At 34.4% G+C, this 23,355-nt stretch overlaps 1 protein-coding gene and 1 long non-coding RNA gene across 2 annotated transcripts in view; one reads left to right on the top strand and one right to left on the bottom strand.

Moving 5' to 3' along the window:
- TMOD1 (tropomodulin 1) overlaps positions 1-23,355 on the top strand; it is a 116,656-nt gene that overhangs the window by 59,385 nt on the left and 33,916 nt on the right. The window contains exon 3 of the mRNA XM_051995685.1: positions 15,453-15,609. Within this exon, the coding sequence (XP_051851645.1) occupies positions 15,453-15,609 (157 nt within the window). The remainder of the gene's footprint in view (positions 1-15,452; positions 15,610-23,355) is intronic.
- LOC127560827 (uncharacterized) lies at positions 318-23,347 on the bottom strand. The gene is made up of 3 exons (XR_007953413.1): positions 21,592-23,347; positions 17,890-17,989; positions 318-474 (listed from the first exon to the last, which is right to left on the bottom strand). It is a non-coding gene; the product is annotated as an uncharacterized LOC127560827 (long non-coding RNA).

The following is a 23,355-nucleotide window of genomic DNA, read 5'->3' as shown; positions in this document are numbered from 1 at the left end:
TAGGCTGTATCCCTGATCTCATCTCCTTTATGTACAAGGTCTTCATTGGAAGTATGGAAAAGTCACATTATTAATCAACAAGTATTTATTAAGTTGTCTTTTGATGCATAATGCACTGATTTTTCCCCCCATGATTCTATGCTGCTATGCCAAATAATGCTGAACTCTATAATCATGATATTTTTTTCTAAGCTGCATATCTTTTTCTCTTCAGGAGAAGAGAAACTGATTATTAGGATATAAAGAACAAACATGATTCTGAAAAAGAGATTCAGTTTGATCTAGTAGTCATTTATGTCAAGAGTATTCATTGCAAGTTTTCATTGCATATACATATTTTTATTAAATAGGACAAAAATAATGTTTTTAAAAAAGATTCCATTTAGGTGACAAACATACAGGAATTGAGGGAGGGATGAAAGTAACACATCATATTTGTGAGATTTGGGAGTCAAGTACTTTTTCATTTAGAGCCTGTGGAAAGAAATAGATAAAAGTACAAATGAAAAACATAATAATTTTTAAAATGCGATAGGAATAAGTGAGTATATGCTGTACTTTTTATTATTCATCTTTTTCTTTCTAAAAAGCTATGCTATAATATTATTTTATTCTATTCTATTAGACTTACATTGTCAGAAACAATAATGACCTACCTTTCGTGACTAGAACAGAATTCCACTTTAGTATGATATTTTCCTATATTTAAATTTTAAAATATATTTTGATTGATACATTTGTTTTTATGTTCCCTAAATATCCCTCACATCGTTTCCCTTCATCTGAGACATTATCTCTTATAACAAATAATTTTTTATTATAGCTTTTTGTTGACAAAACATATGTATAGGTAATTTTTCAACATTGACCCTTGCAAAAACTTCTGTTCTAATTTTTCCCCTCCTTCTCTGTACCCTCTCCCCTAGATGGCAGGTAGTCCCATACATGTTAAATATGTTAAAGTCTATGTTAAGTACAATATATGTATACATAACAAATAATTTTAAAAGCAGGTAAAAGAGAAAAAAATCTCAGTAAAATCAATAAGATTTGGAAAAAATGATATTATATAAACAAAAGTTAAGGAGTGTTTTCTTATATCTCTTTTTTGAATTAAATTTGTTCTTTATAATTTCAGAACATTCAAACTTGATTTGTGATTTTCCCCCTCTTTTTATTGTTGTAGTCAGTGTATATAATATAGCTCTGCTTATTTCATTTTGCATTAGTTCATATATATCTTTCAATAGTTCTCGGTATTTATCAGGTTTGTCATTTCTCACATCATAGTAATATTCCATTATATTCATATACCACATTTCATTTGACTATTTCCTCAACTGATGGGCATTCATTTTGTTTCCACTTCTTGGCTACCACAAAAAGTAATATTATAAATATTATTGGTGTATACCAAGCTCTTCTTTTTGCCAGTGACTTCCTTGGAGTATATTCCTAGCAGTAAAATCTCTGGGATAATGGTATGAACACTTAACTTGAATGTTTCCAAAATGCTCTCCAGAATAGCTACACCAGTTCAAAGCTCCACTTATAATGGATTCTTATGCTTGTCTTCCAAGATCGACTATTCTTGTCCTTTCTCATCTTTGTCAATTTACTGGCTATGTAATAAAAACTCAGGGCTATTTGATAAACATTTCTCATATTTAGTGAATTGGAATTTTCTTTTATATGATTGATACAAATGTGCAGTTCTCCTTTTGAGGGTCCTTTATTGTCTGATATATTGTCTTTGTTTTATAATCATACCAGCCTTACTTAACTTCGTATCCCAGAAGATCCATATACAATGATATGGTTGAAAACATTATCAAAGGACCTATTTTCTCAGTGAAATATTCAAATATGTTTAATAGGGGGAAGGGAGGATGATAGTGAAGACAGTCTTCTGGAGAAAATGGGAGGGTATGGGCTTAAGAATACATATAGAAGAATTGTCCTTTACAAGGAGAAGGGCCAATTCTTTCGCCAGACAATGGATAAAAGAATATTGGAGGATGATGATCAAGGAGCGGGAATGGAAAGGAAGGAAAAAGCATTTATATTGGTACTTACCACATACCAGCCATATTTGATTTTAAAAATATTATCTCACTTGATCCTTGCAACAACTCTGGGAAGTGAGTGCTAATATGACCCCCATTTTATAATTGAGGAAACTGAGGCAAACAGGTTAAATGATTTGTCCAAGGACATAGAGTGTGTTCAGATCTTGATTCTAAGCCTATTTCTCTATGTACTGTGTCGCCTAAAACTTATGGTCAAAGGATCATAACTCTAGAACTGGAAAAGATCTTAGAGACCCAGTTGGTCCAACTACCTCATTTTATAGATGAAACTGAGATCTTTATAAATGAGTTGATTTGCTCAAAGTCACACAGCTAGTGACAGAGCTGACAAGAAAATCCACACCAAGATATATATTAGGATCCACATGATCCTAAATCTATAATCAGAGCAATCAATCCTTTAGCACATCTCTAGTTCCCTTTCAGTGAGGCTGATAATAAGATAACCGTAGAACACCTTGGAGTCCTTAGGAATCTTATCTCTAGGGTAAAGAAACAAACACACACTCTTTTACAAAGATAAAAGAGGAACTTTCAGAACATTTTCTGTATTAAATTATTTGCCTGGAAGTGAATGTGAAGGTTTTAAAAATATTTTTCTTTCAAAGAAAGAGGAAAAAGACTTACATATACAAAAATATTTATAGAAGTTCTTTTCTTAGTGGCAAAACATTGGAAACTAAGTGCCAACCTGTTCGGGAATAATTGAACAAATTATGTTATATAAATGGAATGGAATATTATTGTGCCATAAGAAATGACAAAATGGCAATTTCGAAGGAACCAGGAAAGAACTTAATGAACAGAGTGAAGAACAGAGAGAGACAGACAGACAGACACATGGAGACAAGGAGGAAGGGAAGGAGGGAGGGAGGGAGGGAGAGGGAAAAAGAATACTAGGGGGGTTAATTTATTTTTTTAATTAATAATATTTTTTCCATTATATGTAAAAATAGTTTTCAGCATTCATCTTTTTGAGATTTTGAATTCAACTTTTTCTTCCTTACTTTCTTCCCTCCCCAATGGAGCAAGCAATCTTACATAGGTTATACATGTACAATCATATTAAATCATATTTCCACATTAGTTATCTTGAAAAGATGAAAATCTACAAGAAGGGAAAAAACAAAAAAAAGTGAAAATAGTATTCTTTGATCTGTGTTCAAATTCCATAGTTCCTTCTTTGGATGTGGATGGCATTTTCCATCACAAGTATATTAGAATTGTCTTCGATCATAATATTGCTGGGAAGAACTGTCTATCATTGTTGATCATCGTGCAATATTGCTGTTGCTGTGTTCTAGTCCCACTCATTTCACTCAGCTTCAATTTATATGGTTCTTTCCAGATTTTTCTGAAATTTATTTGCTCATCATTTCTTATAGCACAATAGTATTCCATTACATTCATATACCATAAGTTGTTCAATCATTCCCCAATTGATAGACATCCCCTTGACTTCCAATTCTTTGCCACCACAAAAGAGCATGTAAAGAGCACATAAATATTTTTGTGCATGTGGGTCCTTTTCCCTTTTTTAAAATCTCCTTAGAATATAGACCTAGTAATGGTATTACTGGATGAATGATATTCACAGTTTTATAGCTCTATGGGCATAGTTCCAAATTTCTCCCCAGAACAGTTGGATCAATTCACAACTCTACCATTAATGCATCAGTGTTCCAAATGTATACACATATTCTCTAGCATTTACCATTTACTTTTTCTGTCATATTAGCTAATCTGATAGGTGTGAGGTAGTACCTCAGAATTGTTTTAATTTGCATTTAATTAGCATTGCTTTAGAGTATTTTTATATGACTTTATATAACTTTAATTTCTTCATCTGAAAACAATTTGTTTATACCCTTTGACCATCTATCAAATGGAAAATAATTTGTAGTCTTATAAATTTGATTCAGTTTTCTATATATTTTGGAAATTAGGCCTTTATTAGAAACACTGGCTGTAAAAAATTGTCTTCCAACTTTCTATTTTTCTTCTAATCTTGGTTGCAGTGATTTTATTTACGCAAAAACTTCTCAATTTAATGCTATCAAAATTATCATTTTGCATTTCATAATGTTCTCTATATCTTGTTTAGTCAAAAATTCTACCCTTCTAGGAGAGCAGTTTATGTAATGATAACAATATTACAAGGAAAAACAACCTTGAAAGAATTTAGAACTCTGATGTATGCAATAATAATTCATGAGTCCAGAAGTCTAAAGATTAAACACATCATTCCTTTCTTACTAGAGAAGTAGTAGACTTGAAATGTAGAAATGTACATCTTCAATGTGGGAATCTGTTTTTGCTGGACTATGAATATTTATCATGAGGGATTTATTTTCTGTTGTTTTTGTTTTGTTGTTGTTTAATAGAGAGGCAGGCAGAGGAGAGGCAGGATTATAAAAGTATATAAAAATAAATTTTAAGTGAAAATTTTTTCAAAGGAGAAAAAAATTAGAAAACTATTTCTCTTTATTTTTCTTACTATTCCTCATTAAAGATGATGGTGAATTTTAAATATGCTGCTTACCTCAAATGATGTTCTGATGAGGATTTATTTTCCTCTATTTTGGTCTCCTATATAAATGGCACACTCATTCACTTACTTTGGATCACTAGCTTAATTAGCCTTCATGTCCCTTATTTTAATAGGTAACATCAGTATAATTGTCATTTTTTTCTAATGCCAAGTTTTCCTTCTCTTTTTCCTCTAGAGAGATTTAGTGCATTGCTTTCTCTGTTAGAAGTAAAATGCTCTTTCCTTCCTTATCACTCAGTTGCAGATCCCATGATAACTTTGAAAACTTAGCCAAACACAATAGCAGTTAACCCATCAGAACACTAGAGTATCTTGTCGATTGCAGTAAATGAATTAAAAAATGATTTGTGTTTCAGATATAGGATCCTGTGTATAAAGGATCTATAGTATTTAAAAGGCAATTTAGGGACAAGAGTGATGGTGCTACTGGAGGAGGCTGAGGCTAGTGGGATAGCTTGAGTTGTGGAGCTCTGAACTAGGACTAAAGCTGATATGATTATACTAAGTCTGCAATGAAGGGCTGACCAAGGAGGAGTAAAATAGTCTAAGTCAGAAACAGAGGAGATTAAACCCCTCTGTGCCAATAAGCAGTCTATTGGACCTTTGGGGATCTACTACATTTGCAGACTAGGACAGAGAAAGACAAAGAAAGGAAGGAAGGGAGGGAGGGAGGGAGGAAGAAAGGGAGAAAAGAAAGGAGAAAGAAAAAAAGAGAAAAGGAAAGAAAGGGAGGGAGGGAGGAAGAAAGAAAGAAGTTGAAAAGGCATTATAGCATTAACTTTCTATTTATTTTCATTCTGTATCTGGACATCAGCTGCTCATTTAAAAAAAAATAAATTCCCTACCTAGAGGTCAATATGGTTATTGGCTTTATTGAGCAATATTTTCTTATATAAAATGTGTAAAAACTTATTCTAAGAACCAAAGAATTTTCCATTTTACTCAAACCTCTTGTCATTTCTATAGTACAAGTATAAAAGGAATGAAGGAATTATAACAGTGTTACAGCAATCAACTCTAATAAAACCAGTTACTCTCTCCCCATATTTTATTCTTTTAGATTTCCCTGAGAAGAAAAATATTGTAGTTTACATAATGTAATCTGATCATACTGCTGTCAGGGGTGAAATTAAATACCAACCAACTTCTATCACTCAATTTTATAGAGCATAAATTCCGAAGCCTAATTATCACCTCTTAAATGCTAAGCAAGTTAACTATTTCTGGGCAACTTAGTATTTTTTTATATTGACTGTTTGCATGTACTCTCTTTATTGGACCTCTAGAAACCATACTTATTAGGGGCTAGGCCATTCATCAACATACTGGGACCATGATGGAGAAGAGACCACTAGCCAGCCCCAGACCTAACCGTCCTTCATCATGGCAATCTTCTCATCATCTGCCATGTTACTTCTTTCTCATCCCCACCCAACTATATCTTGCTCTGGAAACAATTATACTGTCATAGAATTGGCTCTCTTATGACTGCACTCATCATCCTAATGACTTCCTAAAATAAAATACACTTCCTTGGTCATCTCTGTTTTGTCTCTCTATTAGAAGTAAGCTCTGTGAAGGCAGGAACTGGTTTGCTTTTGTATCTCTATTCCCAGAACTTAGCATTGTTCCTGACACAGAGATAAATGACTTTTTATTCATTCATTCCTAATTTTTTACAAAAGAGAAGAAACTGCATTCTTGAAGCTACAAAGTGGTACATTTAATGTGCATTCATGACAAAATTCTAAAATGGATATCAACAAAACCCAACAGCAAGAGATACAAAGAGAAATTCCATTCAGAATAACTGTTGATACCATAAAATATTTGGGAATCTATCTACCAAAGGAAAGTCAGGAATTATATGAGCAAAATTATAAAAAAGTCTCCACACAAATAAAGTCAGACTTAAATAATTGGAAAAATATTAAGTGCTCTTGGATCGGCCAAGCGAACATAATAAAGATGACAATATTCCCTAAACTAATCTATTTATTTAGTGCTATACCAATCAGACTTCCAAGAAAATATTTTATTGATCTAGAAAAAATAACAACAAAATTCATATGGAACAATAAAAAGTCGAGAATCTCAAAGGAATTAATGAAAAAAAATCAAATGAAGGTGGCCTAGCTGTACCTGATCTAAAATTATATTATAAAGCAGCAGTCACCAAAACCATTTGGTATTGGCTAAGAAATAGATTAGTGGATCAGTGGAAAAGGCTAGGTTCACAAGACAGAATAGTCAACTATAGCAATCTAGTGTTTGACAAACCCAAAGCCCCTAACTTCTGGGAAAAGAATTCATTATTTGATAAAAACTGCTGGGATAATTGGAAATTAGTATGGCAGAAATTAGGCATGGACCCACACTTAACACCATATACCAAGATAAGATCAAAATGGGTCTATGACCTAGGCATAAAGAACGAGATTATAAATAAATTAGAGGAACATAGAATAGTTTCTCTCTCAGACTTGTAGAGGAGAAAGAAATTTGTGACCAAAGATGAACTAGAGACCATTACTGATCACAAAATAGTAAATTTTGATTACATCAAATTAAAAAGCCTTTGTACAAATAAAACTAATGCAAACAAGATTAGAAGGGAAGCAACAAACTGGGAAAACATTTTTACAGTTAAAGGTTCTGATAAAAGCCTCATTTCCAAAATATATAGAGAACTGACTCAAATTTATAAGAAATCAAGCCATTCTCCAATTGATAAATGGTCAAAGGATATGAACAGACAATTTTCAGAGGATGAAATTGAAACTATTACCACTCATATGAAAGAGTGTTCCAAATCATTATTGATCAGAGAAATGCAAATTAAGACAACTCTGAGATACCACTACACACCTGTCAGATTGGCTAAGATGACAGGAAAAAATAATGATGAATGTTGGAGGGGATGCGGGAAAACTGGGACACTAATGCATTGTTGGTGGAGTTGTGAACGAATCCAACCATTCTGGAAAGCAATCTGGAATTATGCCCAAAAAATTATCAAATTGTGCATACCCTTTGATCCAGCAGTGTTTCTATTGGGCTTATATCCCAAAGAAATACTAAAGAAGGAAAAGGGACCTGTATGTGCCAAAATGTTTGTAGCAGCCCTGTTTGTAGTGGCTAAAAACTGGAAAATGAATGGATGCCCATCAATTGGAGAATGGCTGGGTAAATTGTGGTATATGAATGTTATGGAATATTATTGTTCTGTAAGAAATGACCAGCAGGATGAATACAGAGAGGACTGGCGAGACTTACATGAACTGATGCTAAGTGAAATGAGCAGAACCAGGAGATCATTATACACTTCGACAACGATATTGTATGAGGACATATTTTGATGGAAGTGGATTTCTTTGACAAAGAGACCTGAGTTTCAATTGATAAATGACGGACAAAAGCAGCTACACCCAAAGAAAGAACACTGGGAAACGAATGTGAACTTTCTGCATTTTTGTTTTTCTTCCCGGGTTATTTATACCTTCTGAATCCAATTCTCCCTATGCAACAAGAGAACTGTTCGGTTCTGCAAACATATATTGTATCTAGGATATACTGCAACATATCCAACATATAAAGGACTGCTTGCCATCTAGGAGAGGGGGTGGAGGGAGGGAGGGAAAAAAAAATCGGAACAGAAACGAGTGTCAATATAAAGTAATTATTAAATAAAAATTTAAAATAAAAAAAAATTCTAAAATGGATAATGAAGAATGTGTAGACAGTTACATACACTCAGGATGGGCTTACTAAAAACAAGTTTTATCAGACTAACTTCATTTCCTTTTTTTGACTGGATCACAAGATTGTTATATTGAGGGAATGCTATAGGATAATATAGCTGAATTTAAGGAAGGCATTTGACCAACTCATCATTTGTTTGTTTTTGTAAGCAAGATGGCCACATATGGACTGTATGATAGTGACCTATATTTGAAACTAATTAAATGTTCCTAACACACTGTTCTGGATACAGAAATAGGTTATTAAATATTTCTGAACTGAGTTTAATTGAACTATTGAACAGATTTGGGCTATTTAACCTGGAAAAGAAAACACTTGGGAGAAACACGATAGCAATCTTCAAATATTTGAAGAAAGAATTATTATGTGGATTAAATTGTTTGGGTTCAGAAGGGAGAATAAAGACTCATGAGTGAAAAGTATAGGAAGAAGGCTTGAATCAATATAAGGAATAATTTCACAACAATTAAAGTTATCCCCAAATATATTGAGGTGCTTTAAGAGGTGTTTTTAAGGAAAAATCAAATTTGACACCAAATTAAGGAATAAAAACCAGCAGATAGGGAATGCAATTGAAATTACTCCAACTGGACCTAATCAAATATTATATATATAGAAATGAGACATGCATAAGAAAACAGACTTTGACATTGACTATCATAATTTCCTATGAATGTTTAATCAATATAAAGCAATTGCCACAAAATTCTATTCAACAAGAACTTAAAAAGAGTTTACTTGTGCTATATGCTTGGCATTCAAAGGTTAAAATAATCCTTTATCTCAAGGATCTTATGTTCTGGTGAAGACATTTGAAATATTTCCAAGGTTGAATTGATAAGACTTGAGTTGTATGAGTAAATGGAGGAGAGGAAAGATTTAAGGATTATTTTTAAGATTTTTGAACCTCTGAGAACGTTGATGATGTCATCAACAAAAATATAGAAGTCAGGAGGAATGTCAAGTTCTGGAATACTAGTCTTTTTTTTTTTTTTTTTTTTGGTAATATCTATGACACTGGGAATATCAATAAAATGAGAATAATAATGAAACCTATTTCCCAGGGTTGCTGTGAGGATCAAATGAGATAACTGTGAAGCACATAGCATAGTGCCTGGCACAAAGTAAATGCTACATAAATATTAGTTAATTTTTTAAGTAATAGTTTTTTGCTTTAAAAAGAAATGCAAAAGATAACTGTATAAAGGTGTACATATATTGGATTTAACATATATTTTAACATATTTAACATGTATTGGACTACTTGCCATCTACGGGAAGGGGTAGAAGGAAAGAGGGAAATACTTGGAATAGAAAGTTTTGCAAGAGTCAATGTTGAAAAATTATTCATCCATATGTTTTGTAAATAAAAAGCTATAATAAAAAATAAATGCAAAGATAGTTTTCAACATTCACTCTTTTTTTTTCTCTTCGTTTCTGTTTTTTTTTTTAAATTTTATTTAATAATAACTTTATATTGACAGATTCCATGCCAGGGTAATTTTTTTACAACATTATCCCTTGCACTCGTTTCTGTTCCAATTTTTTCCCCTCCTTCCCTCCACCCCCTCTCCTAGATAGCAAGCAGTCCTATTCAACATTCACCCTTGCAAAACCTTGTGTTCCAAATTTTTCTCCCTCCTCTCCTCCTTCCCTCCCCTAGATGGCAAATAATCCAATATAGGTTAAACATGTGCAATTCACATATTTCCACAATTATCATGCTATACACAAGAAAAATCAGATCAAAAAGGGAAAAAAAAGATGAGAAAGAAAACAAAAAGCAAGCAGATAACAATAAAAAAGATGAAAATACTATGTTGTGATCCACACTCAGTCCCCACAATCCTCTTTTTGGGTGCAGATGACTCTCTCCATCACAAGTCTATTGCAATTGGCCTGAATCACCTCATTATTGAAAAGAGCCATGTCCATCGCAGTTGATCATCACATGATCTTCTTGTTGCTGTATACAATGTTCTCTTGGTCCTACTCACTTCACTTAGGCCCATCTTTACCACCTGAGAGGAGGAGAAGCAAAAGGCTGGGGTCCAAAGCCTGTCCAGTCTGCTCTCCTCAGAGAAAGTGAGTACTGGGCTGGTATTATATCTGTCCATTTCCTTAAATATCATTAGTCTAAAGGGATATGGTTTTCATGCTCAAGCTAAATTCTGGTCTTTATTTAATTGGAAAAGGAAGATCCAGTCTTGATATCCAAAGCTTGATCCTTTCCCCACCAAATATCATCTAAACAATGAACACACGATTGTAAGAAGCAAAGAAACTCATTTGTCCAAGTCAATAGCAAAACAGAAATCAGAGATAACACATAAAAGATATATGGGATAAAACAGAGTAAAAGAGCTTTCCCATTAGAAATGAGATATTTCAGTGCAGCCAAGAGTGTTTCTTAGCTCACCCAGGAGGAAATACCCTGAGGCCTGTGTAACCAGCTTGAGATAGGGACATGATGAAGACTGCCAACTCCTCTCATAGCAGCTTCTTTCCAAAGCCTTATTCTTCCTTCAGCAACCTGAAGTGGGATTAACATCATCCATCTTCTCTCTCTAATGTGGAAACCAAGAAGCACCTGAAGCTACTACACAGATACTGTCTGTCAATAGTCAGGAGTGGATTCATCAAGCTCCATGCTAATGTGAATGTGAATATCAGACCATGGAATTATCTTTTTAGTTTAATATTTCTGTTTTTCAAGTAACAATTTTTTATAAGTAACTTGTTCTTCCCACTATCCTTTTGCACTATCCTATTATTTATTGAGTAAATAAAAAAAAAAGATTGTCTCTCAGTACATATCCATATATCCTAGCAAAACAAAATTCCCATATAAGTGATGTCCAAACAATGTCTTTTTCTGCATTTAGGATTATTTTAAGTTCATCATCAGAAGTTATGGCATGTTTCATCTTAATTCTTTTGGATTTATGATTTATCAGTATATTAATCATAGTTCCAAAGTCTATCAGAATTATTTGTCTCTATAACTTTATCATTGTACAGATTGTTTTGCTTATTTTATTCTGCAGGCAGACATGAATTTCCCTTTTGTGTTTCTTTACTGCTTGGTGAAAGATGAGTGTAGGGATAGGATGGGGCTAGCATGCCTAAGGATTGCTTGTCAGAAAAAAGCCTAGGACAAGTTCTCAGGCTAAATAGATGCATTTAGACATATTTGAGATAATATATAAAGCTTATCAAGAGCTCTGTTACACACAGAGACCCTATGTGGTCCTGTAGGTATCTGAGCCAAAGATTAGGCACCAAAGTGCTTCCTGTTTTCCCAACGAATGGTGGGAAAATTTAAGGGGGTTGGAACTCAGTGAAAGAAATGCTGAGGTTTTTCTCACTTAAGCTAAAAATTGTATGGGAGAAAACATAATGGCACTATAAAAAAACCAATGCTTTTTGTGAAAAAAATCATCAAACATACTATAACCAATATTAAACTTTGTCCCAAAGGACCCAATGACATGAGATAATTTCTGTAATGTTCACTTTACAACTGTGTTATAAATATAACTTTGTTAATTCAGATTCTGCCCATGAAAAATTTGTGGAAATTTGGATTGGAGTCTCTGTTTTCAGGATTTGTAAAAAAAAAAAAAAAAAAAAAAAAAAAATTATTGTTCCATGGTGTCAGATGCCATTTGGAGTTTTCTTGGCAAAGATACTAAAGTGGCTTGCCATTTCCTTGTCCAGCTCATTTTACAGATGAAGAAACTTGAGGCAAACAGGCTTAGGTATGCCCAGGGTCACAAACTTAGTATGTCTGAAACTAGAGTAGAATTCATGAAGATGAATCTTCCTAACTCTAGGCCCAGCTCCCTATCCACCACCCTAGCAATCATAAAAAGAATTCCAGCTAACCAAATTGAGAGTATCATTTTAGTCAGAGGACTTGAATTGAAATCTTGGCCTTTCTAACTTTCTACTTGTGTTACTTTTAACGAATTGCTTTAGACCCAAGTTTATTCCTCTCTAAAATTAGAGAGTTAGACCAGATATTCCTATGGTCTTTTCCAGTTTTCAATTCTATCTACCTATGGGTATATTTGGGGGATAGGTGGGGGGATGGTACTGTTTGTAAGTACCTTTAAGCATTTCACAAGAGTATATTTCTTGATAAATTGTGCATATGCTACTTACAAATTCACTTATTAAAGGAGATTCCCTAAATACCTTTGCTAGCCTTGTTTTCTTAGTTGCTTGAAAAGTAAAAGTTGCATTTCTTTTTCATTGTTTTACTGCATGTTTGAAACATTTCTCCAGATCAGCTGACCTCCCCTAGCCAACATCATATAGATTAATGAGTTTTAATGACATATCTTATTTTTACTATACATGGTTATTTCCAGGAATCAAAAGAAAATGATTGATATCTTCAGCCAATATGACAAGGTTTGAAGACCATCCTGGTCAATAGTCATCACTCTGTTAGAGACCTTCCTTCTAAGTCAACAGCAAGCCATCAAATTCTCTAGAGCAGCCTGTATGGCCAAGGTCATAGTAACTGTTGACTTTAGCCAGTCTTGTTCTCTACTTGCCTTCAAGGTAATGAAAGATTATTCTCAAGAATGCTTAGAGAGAGGAAAGGAAACAGACCTCAGGCAGCCAGGAATCTGAAATCTGGAAACCTTAGACTACCTGGACAAGTGCATACTGATTAATTTCCATGGGCTTCTGGTGTTAAGCAGTTATTTTCTGTTAGGGGGTGGAATGGGGAATAAAGCTAGAAAGGAGAGGAGTTCTCTCCCTTACTATATACTATGTAATGCGCCAAAACTAAGACATTGCACATTTTGTTTTTATAATGGATGGGGTATATCTTCCAACAAGAATCTGTTCCCCTCAACTGAATTACCAATCTTGGAAGCAACCTTAGTCAATGGGAACCAATTAAAAGAGCACTTTTATATTTTTTTTCTTTTTTTTTTTTTAAACTTTTTATTGACAGAACCCATGCCAGGGTAATTTTTTACAGTATTATCCCTTGCATTCACTTCTATTCTGATTTTTCCCCTCCCTCCCTCTACCCCCTCCCCCAGATGGCAAGCAGTCCTTTATATGTTAAATATGTCACAGTATATCCTAGATACAATATATGTGTGCAGAACCGAAGAGTTCTCTTGTTGCACAGGGAGAATTAGATTCAGAAGGTATAAATAATCCGAGAAGAAAAACAGAAATGCAAGCAGTTTATATTCATTTCCCAGTGTTCTTTCTTTGAGTGTAGCTGCTTCTGTCCATCCTTGATCAACTGAAACTGAATTAGCTAAAAGAGCACTTTTATACCTCAGGAAGGGACTAGGACCCAATTACCACAGAGATCACTATGCTATAATCTTAAATTGTTTGGGAGTACACATCAAATTCTGCAGGAGTTTCTCATCCTTTCACTTCCACAACTGAAACTTTTTGTCTAATGGTTGGCAAGGCAAACTTTGGATTTTCAACTGTTCACATAACAATAAGAGGTAGCTTAAAAATAGCTTCCTTTGGGTAACAAATAGCAACTGTGTCTCATCACGTGCTCTAAGTGAGACCTGAATGTAAGTTAGCTTATCTTACACTTAGGGAGTTTCTTGGCACTCATTCAAAATCATTTGGAGTTTGACTTTCTTGTCTGGTTATTAGTCCCCTCAGAAATCTCTCTAACTCCAAGAATTTTTATTTAACCTATAATTTAAATCCATTTACAGATTATTTCAAAGTTATATAGTATAGGAAATAAACCCCTTCATAAGATTTTTATCATTTTAGTCTGCAACTATTTGTCATGATTATAGGTTCTATTTTGCTCAAAATGAATATTCTCATAAATCTTTTTTTTCTTAGTCAAACATATTAAGCCATTCACATTTTTGAAGTATAGACCTGAAAATTAAACATTGATTAACTTTATATCTCTTTCATCATCTCTGAGTTCTAGTGATTATTACTTGGAAATGTTTCTCTGAGCTGCTCCTTAAGTCTATTTTCCCAACCACCACTGTGTTCCAGGCTTTCACTACCTTGTGCTTGGATTACTGAAACCAATGGTTTCCATGACTCTAGTTTATTTTGGTATCCCTGTATGCAATACACAGCTGCTGAGATAATTGTCCCTAAAATACCAATTGAATCAATCAGTTAACATCTTTTCTTTGTCTAGCAGTGTGCTATACAGACAGTATAAAATCCCAACCCCTCATTTTATCTTCAAAGCTTTCCAACTACCACCCTGCTCTGCCACTCACTTTAATACCATTTTCATTTCCTTTTATTCTCTTACACTTTGGTCAAAACAATCTGCTGGCTATCTTCTATAAATGACTTATGCCTTTTCATGCCTTTATCTGTTTTCTTCTCTCCTGATCTCCCCAATAGTTTATCAAAATCTTCTTCATTAATATTCTTCAAAATATAATTCATCTTCCCAGCATGTACTATGTTCTTTGTACTTACTAATATATTGAATTATAAATAAATTTAAATATTCATATTTTTTTAATGAGATGGCAAATTTCTTTAGGGTAAGGTTAACTTCTGCCATTTCTTTTGAAATATTATTCTTCATCATTTCTTTCCCCCTATTAGCTCATAGTACAATACTCAATGTATTGGATAATCAACAAATATTGTTGGTTCCTTCACAGCACCAACTGACTCTTGCATCAGATGTATTTTTCTAAAATTCTAGTTTTCATTGATGAAATCATCTATATTAAGATGAGTTTCCTGAAAAATATAACTTTTAAGCTGTTAATCATTTCTTCTCTCCTTCCTTCTTCTCTCCTCCCTATTCTGCTCCCTCTCTCCTTCTTCCCTTCCTTCTCTTCTCCTTCCCGCTCTTTTCTCTTTCTTCTCCCTCTCTTCTCTTTCCTTTCCTTCTCCTCTCCTTCCTTTCTCCCTTCTTCCTCTCCTTCCTTCTCCCTATTTTCTCCTTTATTATTTCTTTTTCCTCTATCATTTCCCCTTTTCTTCTCTCTTTCTTTTTACTCTTCCCCTTATTCTCTGCCTCCCTCTTTTTCTCTTTTTCTCCAATTTAGAATGCACTATTACCTGCAGGACTGAGACAGAAGGATCAGACTACAAAACCACCCACAGGCCCTTTTAAAAGAGATGACCTTCTGGATCATTTGGAAAAGCAAGCTAAAGAATTTAAGGACCGAGAAGATCTGGTCCCCTACACGGGAGAAAAAAGAGGTATCATCAAATATTTCTCCATCTGGGCCATAGTCTGCTAATTGAGTTCATAAGATAATTCTAGGATCTATGTTTTGTCCTCTCTTTTCAACATTTTGCTATGAAGTATGATTTTTATGCTATAAAAGTGTTCTAAAGGTATAGGCTATATTACTATCTGACAGAACAGCATATTGATAATAATATTTATAGAAAGCTTAAAACCAACAAAGTCATTTTCATACATCATCTCAGTTGGTCTTCATGACAACCTGTAAGGTAGGTACTACTGGTATTATTATTCCCATTTTACAATATGGAATTTTAACTAAAAAAGGATTATATACATACTAATTATAGCTAGCAAATGAGTCAGGATTTGAAACCAGTCTTCCTGAAGTAGTATGACACAGTGCAAGAACTCTGGCTTTGGAATGAGACCTCAGTAATCTGAGTCCAAGTCCTGCCATTGACACATTCACTCAATGTTTCCAAGAGTCAGATGCTGCTTTGACAGCAAAGAAATTCCCAGCATGGATTGTTTGCTACAGGAGTGTATCCATTCTATCACAGGCAGTAGAAAATTAACTACCCATATTGTTGGTACTTTGTCAGTATTCTTATGCTACCATCATTTAATCAAAATAATTAATTATGTGTACATTTAGACCTAAATATGATAGAATGAATAATATGAGAACTTATGGGTCTCACTTTTCTCACTTGTGAAAAGAGGGAATTGGACTGAATGACCTTTGGGGTCCTTTCTAGTGCTAGACATATGATCTAATGTTATAACTTATTGCTTCTCTGATGATGAAACTCTATATGTTATGAAAAAGAAGCAACATCAGTTTTGTTACATAAGCTTTAATATTGTAAAAGAGAAATTTGTCTTCTTTGGTACACATTCTCATCAGACACTTATTGATAATAGCTCACGTTCTTAATAGTCTTTGACAGATAGTGACTCATTTTATCTGATTTTATCTTCACACTAAATCTTTCAGGAAGTCATAAGAGATATTGCTTCCTCCCTTTTATAGTTGAGGAGACCATTACTCAGAAAGGTTGTCACTAATTTGTGATAGAACAGGGATTCAGACTTAAGTCTGCCATAAGTCTTTTCTGCCATATTATCTCTCCCTTGTTAATTATGTGACATTAAATTTCATGCAACAAATGGTGCTACTGTATATCATTCCTGGATAAATGAAAGAATCTTCTGGAAAGGTTTTCTAGTTGTGTTTTAGACTACACTGAGAGAAAGAGAGAGAGAGAGAGAAAGAGAAAAAGAGACAGAGTGAGAGAGGGAGGAAAGGAGGGAGGGAGGAAGGAAGAGAGAGAGAGAGAGAGAGAGAGAGGGAGGGAGGGAAGGAGAGGGAGGGAGAGAGGGAGGGAGGGGCAGGCTGAGACAGAGAAAAGGAAGGAGGGAAATTCCATTTACTAGAAAACTGTTGGCCTAAGAAAAGCAGCAGTTTTCTAATCAACATCTACTTATATGAGTGTATCTGAGTGAGAAAGAGGAACAAAAGAAATAGAGCTAGTAGTTCTGAACCAATGATTTCCCTGGGTCTTTGGATCCCCTCATATAGATCGCTGATGATCTTCTACTAATGCAAATAGGCAACTTATCTTTTACTATACTCAGGGAGAGGTTCTTGGAGCATTGAAAAGTCATGTGACTTACCTTGGATGGGGCAGGAATTAAATTCTTTTTCTGACTATTAGGCCAAGCCATTTTTTTATAAATCAAAAAATCAAAAAGTTGTTTGCTTCTATTTTTTAAAAACACACTTTAATGTTAGTATTGAGTAAATAGTATGAGTTCTAAAATAGATAATTAAATTAGGAATATTTCTACATTCCATATTATACTTGTTTCTGGTGCTCTTCCATCTCCAGGATAGTCTTTCCTTGGATACCATGTATTCCAAGCATGCTTTCTTTTCCTAATTATCTCCAAAAAAATCACCTTTTAATATTTCTCTGGAATACCCCAGTTTCTCCTCTGATTCTGTTTTTTGCCTTTTATTGTTCGGCTTTATGCTGTCAGGTAACTTTCGTCATGATACAGAAAAAGCACTAGGCAACAACTTCCTGACAATGTTCCCTAATGTTTGAACCTCATAGCAGCCTGGTATTTGTCAGAATGTGGAGTCTGTTTTGCTTAAGTTGTTACAGAAAGGGGGATAGTGTCATGAGATTGTAGAGCTAGAAAGGACCTCTGAGGCCATCTAGTCTAACTTCCTTACCTTGGAAAGGAGAAAGCTAAAGTCCAAGTAAGAAAAAACAACTTACCCAACATCACAAAGGCAGTAAGTCTATTTTTATTCAGTCCCTGATTCCAAAGTCAGTGCTTTTTCCATTGTGCCAGTATCACTATTGGGAAGTGATAGAACTGTAAAAAGGAAGAGGAAGAAAAACTAACCTTCAAAACAGTTCTAAATGGAAGAGGAGAAACTTCTCTTTGGTTCTTCAGTTTAGGAGGAAAGAGAAGATAACAGAGAATTTAGCAGCTGCTAAGCCAGTCACTACTAACTCTGATCCCTTCTTCCTCCTACTGAAATTGTTTTTAGTTTGCAAACACAATTTATTTACCGAGTCTCCACATTCTTCTTGCCTCATGAGAAGAAATTGATCAGAGAACACTTAGAGGGCAGATAGGAAAGGGAGAAGAAGAAAATATATGACTCAGACTCATCCCAGAGATTAAATACCAAAGCGCTGATTGTTCTGATTTGACCTCAGTGTTTCTGAGACTCAGATGCTTCTTTGACAGTGATATTTGCTACTGGGCTATATTCATACTATCACAGGCAGAAGAAAATTGTTTACCCATATTGCTGGTACTTTATGTCAGTATTTTTATGCTATCATCATTTAATCAACAATAATTGATTATGTGTCTTTTTGGACCCAGGTATGATAGAATGCATAATTCATGGGACTATCATGGGACAGAATTTCACTTCAAATATTTAATACTTGAATATGCCTCAGTTCTCTCTTTTAAAAGGGAAATACATGTAGTACTTCCCCATGACATGATTGGGAGGATCAAATTAGGTAATGCATTTAAAATGTTTTGCACACTTTAAAGTATATATAAATGGCAGTGATGACAATGATGCTGCTGTCACTTCTGCTATTTGTTTCAGGGGTTTCCAACTCAGATACACAAAACATAGCCAATACAATAATAGTAATAATAACAACAGCAATACTAACAACAATAATCACAATCATAACAACAGCAAATGGTATAGGCCCCCTAGTCCTCTTCAGAGGAGCAGTTTCCTGGTAAAGAATAGACAGAAAGGAAAAGAATTAGTGGGAAAAGTTCTGGATATGGAAATGGTTTCCAAATCCAACCTTTGATATTTACTACCTGGATAAACTTGGGCAAATTATCCAAGACCAATTTCTTTATCTGTGAAACAGAGGGATTAAAGTAAATGTCCTCCAAGGTCTCCTCCAGTTTTAAATCTATGATTTCATGAATTTCCAAACTGCTCCTCTCCTTCTCCCTTCCCAGGTTAGGTCCTACTTGAATTCTTGTCTTGCTGCCAAACAATCACTTTACTCTACAACCCAGCAGAATTATGGGGCCAGTCTCAAGATCAAAGGATCTAATATCAGCAATGTCAATTGCTCCCTGTGGCTTAAATATGAGAGCTGATTACAGTCCCATTAAGGAGAAATACTGGAGAGTTTACTGGCACAGGTTCCCAGCTCCTTTCTGTCCTCCCATTTCTGTCACACTGATTCTCCATTGTACTAATAATGTGTGTGTCCTTTTGTTTGTAGAATAAATAAAACTAAAATTTACTTTAGATTTGTTCTGCAATTCATAAAAAATAACAACAACAAAAATAGTGTTATGAGATTACAAACTGCTCAGAGTGTGGACTGCTTTGCAGCATCCATTTATTTTACAAGGGAGAACTGCTTTTTATCAGTCTGACAGTGCCTAGAAGATATCTTCTCAAATTATTTAAAGGAAGCCAAAACCCATTGCTTCCAACAAATATGAAATAATTTGTCTTACTAATGCAGAGCAATTAGCTCAGTTTCAGCAATTCAGAGAACATCTGTTACATAACAGTATGCATTTATTCGGGAAGGTAAAGGAAAATTTGAGACACATTGTTTAACAGCCTTTCCTTTGTTGTTCTATCTAAAGAGATACTGATAAAGAAGAGTAGTCTCAGCTCTAGCTGTTGTTTATGGATTGGTGGGAATACTTTATGAACTAAATGAATACTATATGAACTAATGTTCACATTATACCCTGTGTTTGAACAATTTTGTTTTCATGCTGACTCTTGATTTCAATAAAGGAGCTACTTCTAGCTCACTAGGGGCTACTTCTAAAGGACTAAAGTAATCAAGGATGACTTTGTGGATGATGTGCTTTTTCAATGTGAGGGATAGGTGCATAGGGAAGATGGGACACTCCAGGCAGATAGAATAGCATAAGGAAAATCATGAAGGAAGATTGCGCATAGTGTTGTTATAAGACAGAGAGGACTAGCCTTCCTACAATGAAGGATTAGTATTGGGAATTAAGGAAAAGATAAAGTTGTAATATGTAAGATATAAGGCTTTAAAATAGGTTAAGAAGTTAAGACTTTATCCACAGAACATTAGGGAATGTCATATTATAATCATCATCTTAATTTTATATAGAATTTTATAGTTCTAAATTGTTTCTTATTTGTTTTCCATAATAACTATAAATTTAAAAGTGTAAATATAAAATTCCTAACCTTAAAACAACCACATGCCACATAATTATATAGATCTGATTTGGTTCCTTGTCCCTCTATGCCAGATAGATGGTTACAGTATCTGATTAGATTTGACATTACCAGTATTCTTGTGCACAAATACCCATATCACCATCAAAATCATTGAACCCATTTAAAAGATGAAGTGGGTAAGGGTAGATAAAAAACAGAAAATTAAGGATCTAGAATCATCATTGGGCACTTTATAATTCATGCTGCTTACAGCTAAATCTAGTCCCCTAGATCAAGTGGAATGTGCCATGATCTCTGTCAAAGTCAAAGAGCTTTGTTCAAACAAACTTCATTCACATCACAGAAGGCAGTGAATGAAAAAGAGGCATCCAGATATAATTGAATCATTTTAAACACTGAATCATGACATTAAGGTTATATATTATCCTTGCAGTTTTTCAGTGATTCTTGAACTCTTCCCTTCCCCTCAGGAACTGATGAACTTATAAGGTACTTGCCTGTCTGGATATTTTCTCTTACTTTTAGAATCCCAGACAACAGAATTCACCTTGTTCAAATTCAGATTCATTCCATGAAATGGAAATGGAGGAAAATGGAATTGCTCAGACTGGTAAAGTGGAGGTAGTAGGTTCCTGAATCCCAAACCCTCACATCAGTCATTCCATCTTATGAATCTATTGAAGCACCCAAAGACATTCCACTAAATCAATAGTCTCTATAATTTTTTTTTAATTGTAAATCCCTATACAGTGTGTTTGTGTGTTGGGAAGGTTATTTCAGTAATCCAGTAGAAAGGTGCTGAGGCCTTTGAACTAGAATGGAAGCTGTTTGCTTAGAGTGGAGACGGATGCAAAAGATGTTATGGCTACAGAAACAAAAAGATTTGGCAATTGATTAGATATTTGAAGTTAAAGAGAGTAAGGAGGGGCAGCTAGGTGGCGCAGTGGATAGAGCACCAGCCCTGGAGTCAGGAGGACCTGAATTTAAATTTGGTCTCAGACACTTAATACTTCCTAGCTGTGTGGCCCTGGGCAAGTCACTTAACCCCAATTGCCTTAGCAGAGAGAGAGAGAGAGGGAGGGAGAGAGAGAGGGAGGGGTGGGGGAGGAGTTGAAGATGACACTGTGAACTTGGATGACTGGAAAGATGGTAGCATCATCAACAATAACAGGAAAATTTGTAAAAGGGTTTTCTTGGGAGAGATAATTTAATGAAATTTGCACTCATCCATGCTTACTCATTCTCTGTGACTCATTATGTCTCAACCAAAATGAAGAGCAGGAAGTTTGCCTACAAAACAGAAAAACAACATTATCTATTAATATAAGATGAGGATCTGGAAGAGGAGAAAGAATTTTCCAGTGACTTCTTCATAGCTACTGCTCTAGATGTCTGGGTATCTTTTAGGTGATAACTACTCTAAAGAGCATCAGACTCAGAATGGAGGACAAGATGGATGTGATTGTGTTGGAGACAAAACTCCATGATGACTATTCTGAGGAGGGTGGGGTATTACCTATGTTGTTGCCCTCAATTTGATTGATTGCATGCTCCCTGGGACATGTTTCTTGACCTCAGTTTGTGAATTGTAGACAACTGAAGCAGAAATTAGCTTTGGCAAACCCAAGCATCAAGTGTTACTCTATTCTTGTTCAAATTTTTAAGACTTACAGGCTTATACAGACCTCATGACTTGGGAGAAGGGGCTATTCTAGGCTCAGAGGTTCTTGAAGGCAGGTGCATTCCACAGTGGTTTATATAGTTCACAAAAATCCAGGGTTTGTCTAGATTGCCCAGAAATTAAATTAGGGATAAATCTTGTGAATGTTCTTCTTTTTAAAAAATATTTATTCATTCATTCATTCATTTGGGTTGGGGTTGTTTTTTTTTTTGGGGGGGGGAATTAACAAAAATGGATTTTCTTTCTACCCATATTGTAAATATATCTATTAAAGTTAAAAAAAAATCAACTTGACTATTTCTGTAAAATATATATCTTAATCTGTATACTGAGAATGTTACCTCTTTATCAGAAAGTGTGTAGCATGTTTCATCAGTACTCTGAAAGTTTTTGCTCATTTCCTTGATATGAGTTTTTAAGTTTTTCAGAGTTGTCTTCAAAGTGTTTATTATATTTATAGGAATTGTTCTTCTGGTTATGGCTCTATCATTATATTAGTTCATTCAAATCTTTCCAGGTTTTTCTGAAATTGTACCTTTCATAATTTTTTAAAGCATGATAGTTTTCCATTATATTTATGTAGCAGAATTGTTTAGCTATTCTCCATTTGATGGGCTCCTCCTTCGTTTCCAGTTCTTTACCAGTACAAGAAGAAGTATCATAATAAACTTATATATACTGATCCATTTCCTCTTTCTTTTATTTCCTTGGCTATAAGTTTATGAACCTGTAATCTAGTAGTGGTATCTGATCTAGTAATGGTATCACTGGATACCATCATACATCATACAATGTGGTAACTTTAGGCGGATAGTTCCAAATTACTTTCCAAAATGACGGGGAATAATTAAAACTCAACTAATAATGCATTAATATGCCAATTTTCCAAAAGTCCCAGTCAATATTTGTCATTCTTCTTCTTTTTGTCAATTTTACCATTTTAATTCTACCAATTTGACTTCTCCATAGATAATATTTTCATAGACAGTAATAAATGCAGAAATGTGGACACATCAAAGCATGTTCACTATGGCAGGTATATGTCCTTAATACTTTATGTTAACCAAAGTCTTGAAATGATGCATTAGCAATAGTCTCAAGACTACAAAACTTAAGTGCAGTTTTTGTCTAGTCACTGAGTTAATACATTCTAAGGCTCCTTCTTTCTTTAGAAACTTTAGGGTGATATTCAGGTTCAAAGCATGCATTGTAATCATGTCAGTAAACTTCTTCCTAATAAACAAATCAGAGTCCTCCCCTTGCCATCCTGCTATTTTAAAATGATTGTTGGGCAACTGAATTATAACTGACATTATTTAC

Source organism: Antechinus flavipes, chromosome 1, assembly GCF_016432865.1.
Source record: "Antechinus flavipes isolate AdamAnt ecotype Samford, QLD, Australia chromosome 1, AdamAnt_v2, whole genome shotgun sequence".
NCBI classification, from domain to species: Eukaryota; Metazoa; Chordata; class Mammalia; order Dasyuromorphia; family Dasyuridae; genus Antechinus; species Antechinus flavipes.
This window is presented reverse-complemented; position numbering and strand designations above follow the sequence as displayed.